At 36.4% G+C, this 14028-nt stretch overlaps 1 protein-coding gene across 1 annotated transcript; it reads left to right on the plus strand.

Annotated features, from left to right (window-relative positions):
* The first annotated feature begins 1077 nt into the window (after positions 1-1077).
* LOC129939856 (uncharacterized) lies at positions 1078-13143 on the plus strand. The gene is made up of 4 exons (XM_056048032.1): positions 1078-1207; positions 1308-1677; positions 10385-10534; positions 10604-13143. Exons 2-4 carry the CDS (start codon positions 1542-1544, stop codon positions 12844-12846), a joined length of 2529 nt encoding a protein of 842 aa, XP_055904007.1. The 5' UTR covers positions 1078-1207; positions 1308-1541; the 3' UTR covers positions 12847-13143.
* The last annotated feature ends 885 nt before the right edge of the window (positions 13144-14028 follow it).

Here is a 14028-nt window from a genome sequence, read left to right on the forward strand (position 1 = left end):
TGGCTGATCAATAACATTAATGTCCGATTTCATAAACAAACACTAAAAGCACTTTTATTTAAAAGCTTTTTAAATTTTATCAGGCCTTTAAATTTGTTCAGTTTCACCAAGCTAAAAATGGGAAATTTTAGGGATATTTTTGTTAGAATAGAGTTCTCCTCACAACCCTGTAAAAAGAAAACCTCTTTTTTCTTTCTACTAAGCGAATTGTGTGAGAAAAAATGAGAAAGCATTATATGTTTAAATAAATGACAAGAATCTCAAAATACAACAGAGTAAACAAATGAAAAACAAACGTTTGAGTAATCGTGTGGCTTGGACGGTGGCGTATAACTACATATGATGTTTTTCTTCGTCAGATGAAGAAGACGAATCTAATATTTGAATTAAAAATTAAAATCATAAAAATAATATTATAAATAGTAATGCAATGTTGAATTGGTTAACCTATTCATTCCGTATCTAAAAATATTGAGAATAAACATTTTACGAAGTAAAACATCAGCTGTCAACCTGTCATTTTCATTTTTTAATGACACTTTTAAAATTTAATGAGCCAAAAACCGGCATTTAGTTTTAAAAGGGGTTTAAAAGCGTATTTACTTTAAAAAACGCTTGGTGAAACCAAAATATCCCATTTTACAGTTTAAAATCTTGTTAAATGTTTAAAAGTTGTTTATGAAATTGGGCATTAGAGTCTTAATCAGAATTCCCAACTTTTGATTAAACCATTACATCCACTGCTCTTATAAAAATAGCGTAATAATGTTATATGGATTTAGCAAATTGCCAAAAGTTAAAATAGCCATTCCGTTATTTTAACTTTATTAAAATTCTAAGAGATGTTAGTTTAAAATCGTTTAAAATTAGGTTAATCACCCTCTTATCTTTTTAAATTGCAAAAAATGCTTTTAAAAGTTTACTTAATCGTTTAAATTTTTCCGCTATTGTCTTTTTAATTATGGAAAATCCTAATCCATGGCTGAATTTATATTCGTGTAAACATTGCTTAAGAAAATTTTACGATATTACCTAAGTTGACACTGGAAACATTGGAATGTGTCAGCAAAAAGGAAATGGAAAGTGAATTGAATTTTTCTTTTGTTTTGGATATTTATTTTCCTCCCTCACTCTCACCATAATCATAACTGTTGAGTGTACCTGTACGGAAGACCGGCTTATTAGCTCACCACTTTTTGTATATTTGGTAAATTATTATTGTCTCAAACTTTTCTATTAAAAAATAATTTTATTTGCTTTAATAAATGGCCCTACTAATTAATTTCTATATTCTTTACTTCTCACAGACATTAAATAAACAAATGTGTTAAAAGACAACAACGAAACTCGCGAGACTTTTACTTGAATGAGTCATTTAGCCCTTCGTTTGCTGGAATTTTGTTTTATTTGTTGAAAGTGAAATTGACAAAAAAGAATTGTGCCTTTCGTAATGAAATTAACTTAAAGTTCCTTAAACACCCAAGTGCTTGAAATATTTAACTTACTTCTCATAGCAATTGAAAAAGAAAAAAGAAAACAAAATGGATAAAGAAGACTCGTGTGTTGAGACTCCAGCAGCACCTGAATGGCTATCCAAATTGGAAAGCCGCAGGGAGAAGCTTGTTCGTGGGAAGCTCGGTCATGAAGCAGGAGCTGGAGCTCCATGTAATGATTGTGGTAAGCTGATTTGTTATCTTTAATATTGGTATATATTTATTTTGTAAAGAATTTTCAAGGTTTTGTTTAATCCCCATGACTTGAACGTTAAATTATAATTGCTAGTCTTAGGAGGGAAGTAGGTATAATATTTCATACAATCTAATAAGTGAGAAAATTAATTGAGCATTGTGTTTTTATTTATAGAAATCAATATTTTATGTACAAAATTGGTATAAAGCTTTTTATACAGGTGCAATATTTTCATAATCAATACTTAAAAAACTGAAATATTCAAAATTGAACTTAGCAGTTGCAAACAGAAAATGTTTATTTGTATCTTGAATTCATTGTTTAGGTATGCATATTTTAAGAAATAAAAAAGAAAGGAAATTATTTTAGAATTTGACGAAAGATATTCAGTCTTAACTTTAAAATAAAAGCTTATTTGTTTTCCTTTCTAATATAGATTTTGAGATAATCCCTTTCTTCAGGGCCGGTTAGAGTTATCAGTAAAATCTATTAGTACAATTTGAAACGGGAAAAATTTGAAATGTTTTACTGATGAGCGTTTATAGCAATCAGTAAATTTACTTCATTAAATAAAATGTCACTTTGTGGCTTCGAGCCTCAGACTTTTTTTTACTGTTGGTTTTTTACTGTTGGTTTTGCTAGAAATACATCTGTAACATGTTCAAAAACTTAAAACAAACATTTTATTTATAACTTTAACCGGACCCTTATAGACAAATATTTTCTCTGGTATTAAGGTAAGGTTGACGATGGGCTTTAGACGTTCACATATTATGGCAGAGAAGATTTTATAGGCGATGTTAAGTAGACTTATTCCTCTATAGTTGGTGCAGTTTAGAGGGTCTCCTTTTTTCAGGATCGGGCAAACAATACTGAGGTTCCATTCATCGGGCATGTTTTCTTCCGACCATATCTTACAGATAAGTTGGTGCATGCTCCTAACCAACTTATCTCCAGCTGCTTTAAAGAGCTCGGCATTCAAGCCATCTGCTCCAGCGGCTTTATTAGACTTCAACTTAGATATGGCAATCTTTACTTCGTCTAAGTCGGGAGGACGGGATTGTTGGCTTTCGTCGTCTATATCGAATGGGTCATCCTGCCTGACAGCGGGATTCAGTTCTTCGTCGCCGTTATACAGTCTGCAGAAGTGGTCCTTCCATATCCTCAGCATTGACTGCGGTTCCACTATGATGTTTCCACTTTCGTCTTTGCAGCCTTCGGTTCTAGGTTTATGTACCTGTGAATTTCGTTTCACCTGTTCATAAAACTTTCGAACCTCATTCCTGCTTTTATACCTCTCAACATCTTCGACCGCACGCTTGTCATGCCCTCTCTTTTTCCTTCTGAAAAGTCGGCGTTCCTCTCGCCTCTTCTGCTCATAGAGCTCACGAGCAGCTCTCGTCCTTTTATGCAGCGCCGCTTTGCGTGCCTGTTGTTTGGCTGCATTTGCCTGCCGACATTCCTCATCAAGCCAGGGGTTCCTTGTTGGTGGCTGTTTGAAACCCAGCACATCAGAGGCGGCTTCTCTGATTGCATCTTGGCAATGTTGCCACTGGTTTTCGATACATTGTGTTGGCGGCAGAGAACTTCGAGAGAGGTTACTTGTCACTCGGTCGGAAAAGGATTTGGCGATCTCTGGCGATTGTAGCCGTTCGACGTTGTATCTTCTCCCAGCACGTCCCTGTTTTGCCTTGGGTCTGGAAATCCGAAGTGCTACCCTGGCTACAACGAGGTAGTGGTCCGAGTCGATGTTAGCTCCTCGGAAAGTTCGTACATCCATAATGCTGGAAGCGTGTCTGGCGTCGATCGCAATATGGTCAATCTGGTTGACGGTAGATTGATCTGGAGAAGTCCAAGTTCCTTTGTGGATGTTGAGGTGTGGAAAACGCGTACTGGCTACCATGACGTTTCGCCCCGCAGCAAAATCTATGAGCCTGAATCCATTATCGGAAGTGTTGTCGTGCAGGCTGTTTTTCCCGATTATTCCACCAAAGATGACTTCCCTTCCTAGCTTGGCATTAAAATCGCCCAGGACTATTTTAATATCGTAGCTAGGGCACTGCTCATATGTTTTGTCTAAGAGCTCGAAGAACATATCTTTGGTGTTGTCGTCTTTCTCTTCTGTGGGGGCGTGCGCGCATATCAGGCTAATGTTGCCGAATTTAGCCTTGATGCGTATGGTCATGAGGCGCTCATTGATGCACCTATAGCTCAAGACTTCTTGCCTAAGTCTGGCTCCAATGACGAATCCGCATCCAAATAAGCGCTGTTGGTTTTCGTGGTAGCAGTCACCATAGTAAATATCGCAGTTTTTCATCCTCTTTTTGACCGGCCCATCCCATCGTATTTCCTGGATGGCGGTGATATCTGCTTTATATCGTTCTAGGGCCTCCGCTAATTCTTCGGCCGCACGTGGTCTGTTAAGGGACCTAACATTCCACGTGCATATCCGAAGTTCGTTGTCCTTTATTCGTTTGCGTTGGTTGTCAACAGTAAATCCGTCCGTATCTGAGGCTTGTTGGTGCTTCGCAACTTTGAAAGCTTTTACGTGGCCAGGAAGTCACCCCGACGCACAACCTCCAACCTGGAGGGCCAGATCCTAAGTATAACTCCAAGGATGGGGAGCCGGATAAAACCGCTCCTTACAGGCCTGGGCTCCGAATAAGTCGAAGAAGCCCTATAAGGTGTTCACTAAGTAGTTCAACCTTACTGGAACTGTAGACGCCACCGTTGATTCCATCTCGGGAATTCCTCCGCTGCCGTCTGGATAAGGAGAGGTGCCTTAGTGGAAACACCTCTCCCCACCTCTCTCGTTTGCTGCCCCCAACAACTTTCCACTGGGGTTGGAACCCAATCTCCAGTTGAGGTACTAGGCACCCGATGTTCACCACGTGGAGGTGAGAGTAGGAGTTGATAGACAGAGGTTGGTTTTAAGAAAAAACCTATGGACGCTTGTGTCCTCTTGAATGCACATGTCTACCATTTGAACATCAACCGGACCCTTATAGACAAATATTTTCTCTAGTATTAAGGTAAGGTTAAAATATTTTTTTTTTTATAATAAGCGCACACTCAGAGGGATATGTAACCCTTATTATGTAGACACAGTGTGAGCACTAGGAAAGGGGGGATAGAGGGTTTGAAAGAAGATGTCGGTGCACATTGGTTTTTGAATTCCAGAATATTGCAATAGCTGGAAAAGACAGATTGTGGCAAAGCATTCCACATTCGCATAGTACGGCTAAAGAACGAATCTCTGTACTTGACAGTACGACCGAAGTTGGGCTCGAGGGTATATTGATAAGCATTCCTAAAAGCGCGGGTATTACGGTTGAACTGTTTAAGGAGAGGAATGCAGCTGGCTATTTCTATAGAGCATAAACCATTAAAATAACGGTAAAAGAGGGTGAGACAAGAAACATTTCGACGATGTTCATGTGACGTAAATGATCTTATGATGGTAATATCACCAATCAATCTAAATGGTCTACGTTCAATACTATCCAAGAGGCTTAAGTAAGTTGCAGGAGCACCAGCCCAGATATGGGAGTTATACTCAAGCTTTGGACGTATATAAGTCTTGTAAATAACAGCCAGATCAGAGGGGGAGAAAAACTTCTTGCATTGCCTTAGAAAACCCAAACATCTTGCGGCATTTTTGGCGACATCGCGTATGTGATCGTTCCACAAAAGGTGGTTGGTGGTACTCATACCGAGAATATCGAGATGTTCAGTTTCCTCGATGCAAGTGCCATTTATGGATAATGGCAAGGGGTATATATTTCGCTTTAACAATACAAGAAAGAATTGCGATTTCGAAGCATTAAATTCCACACGGTTTCTTAATTCCCATTGTACAATGCTGTTTAGGTCGGAATTTAATGAGCTTATCATATTTTGTCGTTGCAGTTCCACATCCGAAGAAGGGGGGTTTGAATCTGAAAACGAATATGAAAAGCTAAGAGTACCATCGTCAGCGAAACAATGTATTGGATTAGATGTTGCAGAAAAGGGATCATTAATAAAAATGAGAAAGAGTGTTGGAGATAAAACAGAGCCCTGGGGCACTGTGGTTTTCAGACTTGAATCCATCCAATACAACTTGTATTGAACGATTCGAAAGGTAATTACTAATCCAATGAAGCAGGGATTCATGTAAACCGAAAGCACGCATTTTCGGTAAGAGAAACTGATGCCAAACCCTATCAAATGCTTTTGAAAATCTAGTGCAATAATCTTACTTTCTCCAAAACTATGTAAAGATTTGTTCCACTGTTCGGTGAGATGAACCATGAGATCACCAGTGGACCTATTGCAACGAAAGCCGTATTGCCGGTCATTAAGAAGCTTTTGATCTACAAGATATTTCTTGAGCTGATAATTAATCAGCGTTTCCATGACCTTGGAAAGAAGGGACGTAAGTGCAATCGGTCGGTAATTAGACGGTGAGGAAGATTAACCTTTTTTTGGAATAGGTTGGACAAATGCGGTTTTCCATCCGCTCGGAACGAGACCTGAGGAGTAGGGCAGATGAAAAAGCTTACGCAGTGGTTTTGCTAGCGATGAAGAACACCCCTTCAGAACAATAGCGGGAATACCATCCGGACCAGTAGATTTATGTATGTTAAGATCTTTTAGGACTCTCGCTACTGTACGAGTGCGAAAAAAGAAATCCTGAATTTGGTGTAGTCGTGTTTCATCCTCTTCAATATTGATAACTTCGTCTTCACCTTTTGTTTGTTCAGACGCTCTTAGAGAGATAATATGAATGTGAATCAAATTACGTACATATATATAAATTGTAGAAATATCGGAATAAGGTTTAAAATTCATTTGTCACAAATATTGAAATAGTCCAATCAAGTCTGCTCTCTCTTTCTTTGTTTACACGGTGTTGGAAAAAATAATAGAAACAAATGTCTTCATCATTTCCAACACTTAAGTCTTTTGCAGTTGCTTTCAAATGGTAAATTGTTTCGTGAAAACAACTTATGGTTTTCACTTAACGGTCAAAAAGTTTGAGGACAATGATGTTTTCGCCTGGAAAAAATAATAGAAACAAGGTACTTTAACTGTCATTCTAACGTAAAGATCAATTTGTTTTGTATGAAAATAGGCATTTAGATAAAATGTTTAAAAGTCATATATAACTTTAATAAATATGGGCGTTGATTATATTATTATCATTTTGAACGCAAAGTGATGAAAAAATTAAAAGGCAAACTGGAAATTGCGAAAACCTTAAAATGCTCAAAGAAAAAAGTTTTTAAGCCTTACATTCAAGCCCAAAAGAAGAAACAAGATGAAAAAAAAAGATACACTATTTGTAAGATTTGTAAGAAAACCCAATTTGTTTGTTTGAGAGAACTCAAAAATGAATTAAACGGACCAGTGACAGCTAGAACAAGAAGAAACCTACTTAATGACACAATTCTTCCTGGTAGAAGTCCACTAAAAGTGCCGTTTTTGAACAAGAAAAACATTATACAAAGGCTTGCCTTCGCAAACAAACACTTACATGGTTCTACTTGAAACAAAGTTTTGTGGAAGATGAAAAGTCAATTTGTTTGGTTACGATGGATAAATTTAGTGTGACAAGGCTTAATAACAAGGAATTTAACCCAAAATACACAAAGAAGAATTTTAAACACGTTGGTGGAATAAAGTGATTTGGAGGTGGTTTTCAGCGTGAGGTGTAGGTCCAATATATTGAATCAAGGATAAGATGTGCTTTGTGGATTATGTCCATATCTTAAATTCAGTCATGCTACCACTACTGAAGAGGAGGTGACAATTAAATGGGACGTCATGCAGGTTAATGACCCTATGCACCTCTCAAAGTTGGCTAGCAAATACTTACAACTTACAAAGGCTCGGAGATTGTAAAACCAAAAAGAAAGACGAGTCGCAAATTGAAAGGGAATGGTACTCCATACCCGTAAAGACAAGTGCCGAATTGGTGAATTCGATGGGTGAACAGTGGAGGCAGTTATTAATAATAAGGATGCCTCTACAAAATACTCAAAGAATTTGAAATACTTTTACCGTTAAGGAATTTTTTCTAGTACCATTCTAATTATGTTTTTATTAATTTTTCCAGGAAAAAGCAACAAAATAATAATATTAAGTCTATTTTTTATCATTATTTCCCAATATTATATTTAAAAAACAAATTGTTGCAATAAGTTTAAGCAATAAATTCTTAAAAATCTATCTGTTTAGTTTTTATTTTCCTACTCTTCACATAAAACTTTTTATGTGTTAAAAAGTATGAACACGAAACTTGTTTCTATTGTCTTAGAAGTTTCCAAATTAAGAATTTTGTTTAAAGTTGTTAAATTTTTATAATTTTCTTTCTGTTAAGTTTAGGGATGTTAGGGTGTTAGGATTTAAAAATTCAAGTTCATTAATTAAAGCATTTTTAATAGGAAACAATGAGTTAAAGCGAAAAGGAACAATGGTGTCCCATGTACATATTTATAGAAACTAATTAGAACTTGATGAAAATGTAATTTTTTGGCTTGGACCAGGCGGTTTTCACTTTGTCCCTTTTAGGGTCGAAATTCCCACAAAAAGGGATTTTTTCCCACGATACCCCAGCACTGATTTGAAACTATAACATCGTATGTTTTCCCGAGTATTTTGAAGTAAGTTATGTTCATTACAAGACAATTATTTGAAAAGTTAAGTTGGATATTATGTATATTCGCTTTGATACTAGAAAAATTGTACATGAACACACCGATTTTAAAAAAAAAATTGGCTGCAGAAGAAGAACAGAAACAAATATCTCAAAATCTATACACAGGGATAATGAACTTATTTAAAGATTACAAAAACACCTTTTGCTGAATATAAAAGTTAAACATTTCCTAACTTTATAGTATCCAGATTTTTAATTAATGCTAACTTTTTAATTAATGCAAGTTCAAATATCTCAGATTTCCCAAGAACGATCTATTCTCGTGTATGTATATTACAATCGTTTTATACTAAACTTAATCGTGCACAATCTTGGTCAGGACTCCATAGTAAAACTGACATTCCTTTTGTTTAAAAAAAGGATTAAGTTAGGTTTGTAAATTTATATTTGAATTTTTAAATCGTTAGTAATAATTTTTAAACGCTCAAAGATTAAAGTACCTCATGTCCAGTTGGGATATGAGTGTTAGTTATCAGTTTTGAGTTTTGCCGTCTCCTTATACACTCATCCATAAAATCTCAAATTTCGGTTGCTTGGTATCAAGCTAACCAACAAGTTATTCTAGGTATAGCTTACATTTTGTTTTTGTTAATGGAGCATTACAATAGCCTAACTCTTATGTAACACATGAAATAAAGATAGAATACAAATTTTGTATGTTATATTTTTAAAATGTATAAATACACGTAAAGTGGAAGTGAATGAAACTAACATTGTTTGATGTCAAAAAATCTCAAATATTTTCCTAATAGAAAAATTATTCTTTCTGGCTTGAGTTCAGTGAAAGAAAGAGTACGAGAAACTAATTATTATGACAAGAATTATTATTCTTGGAAGATTTGTCAATTCTTCCCAAGAGGGAGTACCGGCCCGCCGAAGACAGTAAATTCTGGCATTAAATTCCTTCGAACTAACCATCAAGCCACGGGGCTATATTTAATTATTTGATAGCTCAGCACGTTTTTAATGAGATGCTGAAAAGTAGATTCTTGTATGTGTTCTAGTTAGTTTATGAGAAAATTCAAAATTTCCAAAACAGCTTCTTTATTCAATTTTAAATTTGTATGGTATTTGCATATAAGCTTTGTTTAAATTAATACAGGACTAGAACCCAATATTATGGCATATAAACAGTGAATGCCCCTGCTTTGGGTGTAAAGAAAAATCCCTTTGCATTTAAAGAATGTAGCTTAGGTTTTATCCAATTATGCAATTATACAAATTGATAATTTATGTTAAGTCCACTTTCTCTCTACTAATTCTTTAAAGTTTTAATATGCTTGAGCACTAGCCCGTGTTACATTGTTTTTTTTTTTAAATACTCGTTCTTAAGTTTGAGCAAAGTATTTGTGATTTAATAAGTTTAAAAATAAATTTGGTGCCCAATTCTTACAACAAAACAATAAAATCATGGTATGAAAAATAATGTTAAAAACATCTTATATAATACAACTTTTAATAAAAAAACATTTTGAAAATAGCCACAGTAACTCTTTAAAACAATTTAAGAAAATTACTTTTATGTATTAAAATAAAAATAAAGTTACAAAGAGGAAAATAGAAAACATTCTGAAGAATCTAGAATGAAAAACTATTACTTTAAACAATATTGTAAATGTTTAAATTCAAAATAAGTTATGAAGCAAATAACAACATTTTTTAAAGATAAAAAAATAAAAAATCCACATTAAAAACTCAAGAACTTATAAATTACTCATGGATGAACCAGTACTTAAAACTTAACACTCAAGAAATCCATAACAACAACCCAATTTACAATGAATAAATCAATACTGAAAACACACAAATCTCCAAATAGGCTATGATCTAAAAACATTTCGCGATAATTCCAAAAATAATTCAAGAATATGGGCTCATTAAACCAAGAATGATTCAAGAAAATCTGCCGTCTATAGCATCCTTATTTTTTTTTCAAAAACACATCGTCTTGTTCCAAAAAAAGCTTATTCATATTAATTAATCTCTTCATAGGCGACAAATGTCCAGGACTTGACCTGCACTTTTGGCGCAAAGTTTGTCGAAATTGCAAGTGCCGCAAAGATCTGCACATGTGCCCAGATGATGATCTTTCTGGCTGGGCCCAGTTTGAGATTCTCGGCCAGATAAGATCGAAACCAGCATGTAAGTCAATCCCTACACACATACTAGAAATTCTCTTACTGAACTGCCATTACTTTTTTCTTTTTCTAGTTATGAAAATCAAAGCTCTAGCCAATCAACCTGTTCAACTAGATTGGGTTCCTCCGAATACAACACCAGACGTCGTTTCAGACTACATGGACAAATTAGGTACTACGCAAATCCCTGTTGCTGGTAGTGATGCAGCAGCCAAACGCAAACAACAACTTGAATTCCAAGTTCCACCTCACGACTTGGATGCGGCCTTATGTGACAATCTAACAGAATCGGAAACAAATCAACTGCAGCATTATGTTCAGAAAATTCGAGAGAATTGTGTCGGCCAAGGAAATGTTGTAAGAGTGGGCAATGTTATGCATGGTAAATTAGGCCATGTTGCAGGTGTTGTTCAGGAAGATGTACCACTTAGTGCTCAGCAGATAAAGGCAATCGAGATGCTACACGAACTTCCATCAGCGATCACCGCTGATCCAATTCTGGTGGATATTTTGAAATCCGAGATACTCACTTCGGCTCTTGTTAGTGAGGTGGCTTGTGCTTATCCAAAAACATTTGTGGCATTTTCTGAACCTCTGAGTCAGGACGAAATGGAAAGCGCTCCAGTTGGAATTCGTCAAAAGGTACGTGAGCTGAACAAAGCTGCCATCATTAGTTTGGTGGAGAATGGGCCAATCTACGATAAGATTCTGAACAACCTGAAACAAAAGAACTTGGATGTTACTAGGGATCTAGTTCTGGGACCAATTGCAGACTTCAGAAAAGAGTACGTGGCAAGTCCACAGTTTCAACATCAAGTAAACTCTTTCGTCGAATCTTTCAATCCTTCCCAACCACAATTTTGTACTCCCATTAAGACTCGCCATGACCCAGCTGACGCCTTCATCTCACCATTGCCTGTTAAAAAACCTATACAAACAAAAATTGGTGCCCTCATGAAACAAGATACGCCAATGCGGAAAGTCAAGTTCGGAGGAGTTAGTGTTATCTATGATTTAGGACTTCCAATCGATGCTGAGTACGAGAAAGATCAAGTCTTTGCCAAAGTGGTGAATTCAGAACAACTGAAGAATGCCCTCCAGATGAATCCGAGTCACTGGAGAGGTAAGCAAGTAGCGATTTCACTCTCTCCACTGCCTCCAGACTTTGAAGATGAACCAGAACTAAGCGACGATACAAAAGAGAAGCTCAAAGAACTTGGTTTGAATATTAATGCTTTACAAAGTGGAATCGTAAATGGACCTTATTATGATAAACTCTTTGAGGCTCTCAAAGAAAAAGGAGTCGAATATGCCAACTGTAAGATTTTAGCTCCGATTGAAGGCCTCCGGGAGGAGCTTTTGATTAATAAACCTTTCAGTGATGAAGTCGTAAGGTTCGTAGAACACATTCCAAACAGTGCAAATATTGCCTACTCCGAAAATGCACCACGCATTGGTGTGCCTGGATCACGAAGCTGTGATTCTGGGTTTGGATCGAAACCATCAACCCCAAATTATGCCACGCATCCTGATTTAAATGCTGTAGACCAAGATCATTCGTTGTTTGGAATGAACGCTAGTTCTGGCAGATTCGCCTCTATCCCAGGCATCGAAGAGATGAATATGTATCCGGATGTTCAACCAAGTGCAGGATTTCCTTCGCTTAATAAATCATTCGATAATCTTACTCTCGGTCCCACACCACATGCTTCACCTTCATCGCTTCCAGTGCCGATTTTATCGTGTCGAGATTGTGAAACTGCAATTATGAGTGGGGAAGTTGCTGTAAAAGCCGAACGAGCTGGAAAAGAAATCGCTTGGCATCCTGAGTGCTTTAAATGTCATGAGTGCCGCGAGTTGTTGGCTGATCTGGTGTATTTCTTTCATGGCGGCAATGTCTACTGTGGTCGAGATCTGGCAATCATTCTCAAAATTCCACGCTGCAAAGCCTGCGACGAACTTATATTTACAAAGGAGTACACGGCTGCCGAAGGTGCTACATTCCACATAAAACATTTCTGTTGCTATCAATGCGACACTCCACTAGCTGGACAACAATACATTCCGGATGAGAAGACCAATATGCCGCTGTGCCTTAAGTGCTACGATACATTCTTTGCTGAGGCTTGTCAGTATTGCAAACAGCCCATAGGACCTTCAGATCAAGGTGTTGCTTGGGGAACCGTTCACTGGCATGGATCATGCTTCATTTGTGCTGGCGTTGGCTGTGCCAAGTCACTAATTGGTGGAAGATTTTGCGTTAAGAACAACATGCCTTTTTGCAGTCCCGCTTGCGTCAAAAGTGTTGTGAATTGATCAATTTTCGCTTATTTTAACCTCTGAGTGCTTTGCTTTTAGAATAAGAAATTAGTATTAGAACTAAGAAATAGGATTCCCAGTATTTAAAAAAGAAAGTATTCATATTAATAACAATTCATATGTGTCAAATTAAGGACGACTATTGTCGATTATATTGCAGCTGTTTTTAAAAATATATACTTACATTTTTGCATTGTGCCTAAAGTTTATAAGTAGAAAATCAAAAAATATGAACGCCATTTCATATAAACTCGAAAAAAAACTTGAATACAAATATATTTTTAAATAAAATAACTATTTCTGTATTGTTAATTCAATCCCAAAAATACTAAAGATTTATATTCTGAGATTCAGCACAATATTCAATAAGTCTAGTTAAGTGGAAGGATATGAGCATAAAAACATCCTTGATTGTATAATTATGCTTTCCTTTTAAAACCATACCGTAACCCTTACAATTGTGCATCAAACGAAAGTTCTTTTATTCTTTTATACAACACTGAAAACGTCTATCAACAAAAATTTCTAAGAATGATCATCCAACCACCTCCCCTTTTTACTAAACTTTAAAAGAATATGCAACAAATAAAAATAATAATTCCCAAAATGTAAATACAAATAATGATAGATACTCTGTGGCAGTGGCAGATAATAAAAGAACACAAATTCCCAAGAGAACCAAAAAAGACACCGAGACCGAACCAACATCGTTCGTCGCAAACGTTCCAACTAACAACACGCTGCACGTCAACCAACCAACCCTGCGTCTATTGTTCTCCTCTCGTTTGTCATATGAGCTTAGTTAATGCCAAAGAAATTGAATTCCTGTATAACTGTTCCCACGAATCGTATACCACTGCTGTTTTTGCCAGTGATGCTGCAATTCCAGAATTCAAATACGCCCTCTACCGTGCGTCGCATCGTTCCAATGTAACCCAAGCTATAGATTCGTATTTTTGGTTTAAAGGCAACAAAAAAATGCTTTAATAAAGCGGAAAAAATCCCAATGCATAGCGCACCACACACTAGCTGAGCTATTGTTTTCTTAAAATATTGTTTCGGCTGGATTCGGATCGGATCACCCCTTCGCAGTGCATTCATTGTCTAAACGTATCTAAGGTGGGTGAACTTATTCAGGGTGTTTGGGAGTATTACACTAAGGGTGGATATAGAAATACG

The sequence above is a fragment of the Eupeodes corollae genome, chromosome 1, assembly GCF_945859685.1.
Source record: "Eupeodes corollae chromosome 1, idEupCoro1.1, whole genome shotgun sequence".
Classification (NCBI taxonomy): domain Eukaryota; kingdom Metazoa; phylum Arthropoda; class Insecta; order Diptera; family Syrphidae; genus Eupeodes; species Eupeodes corollae.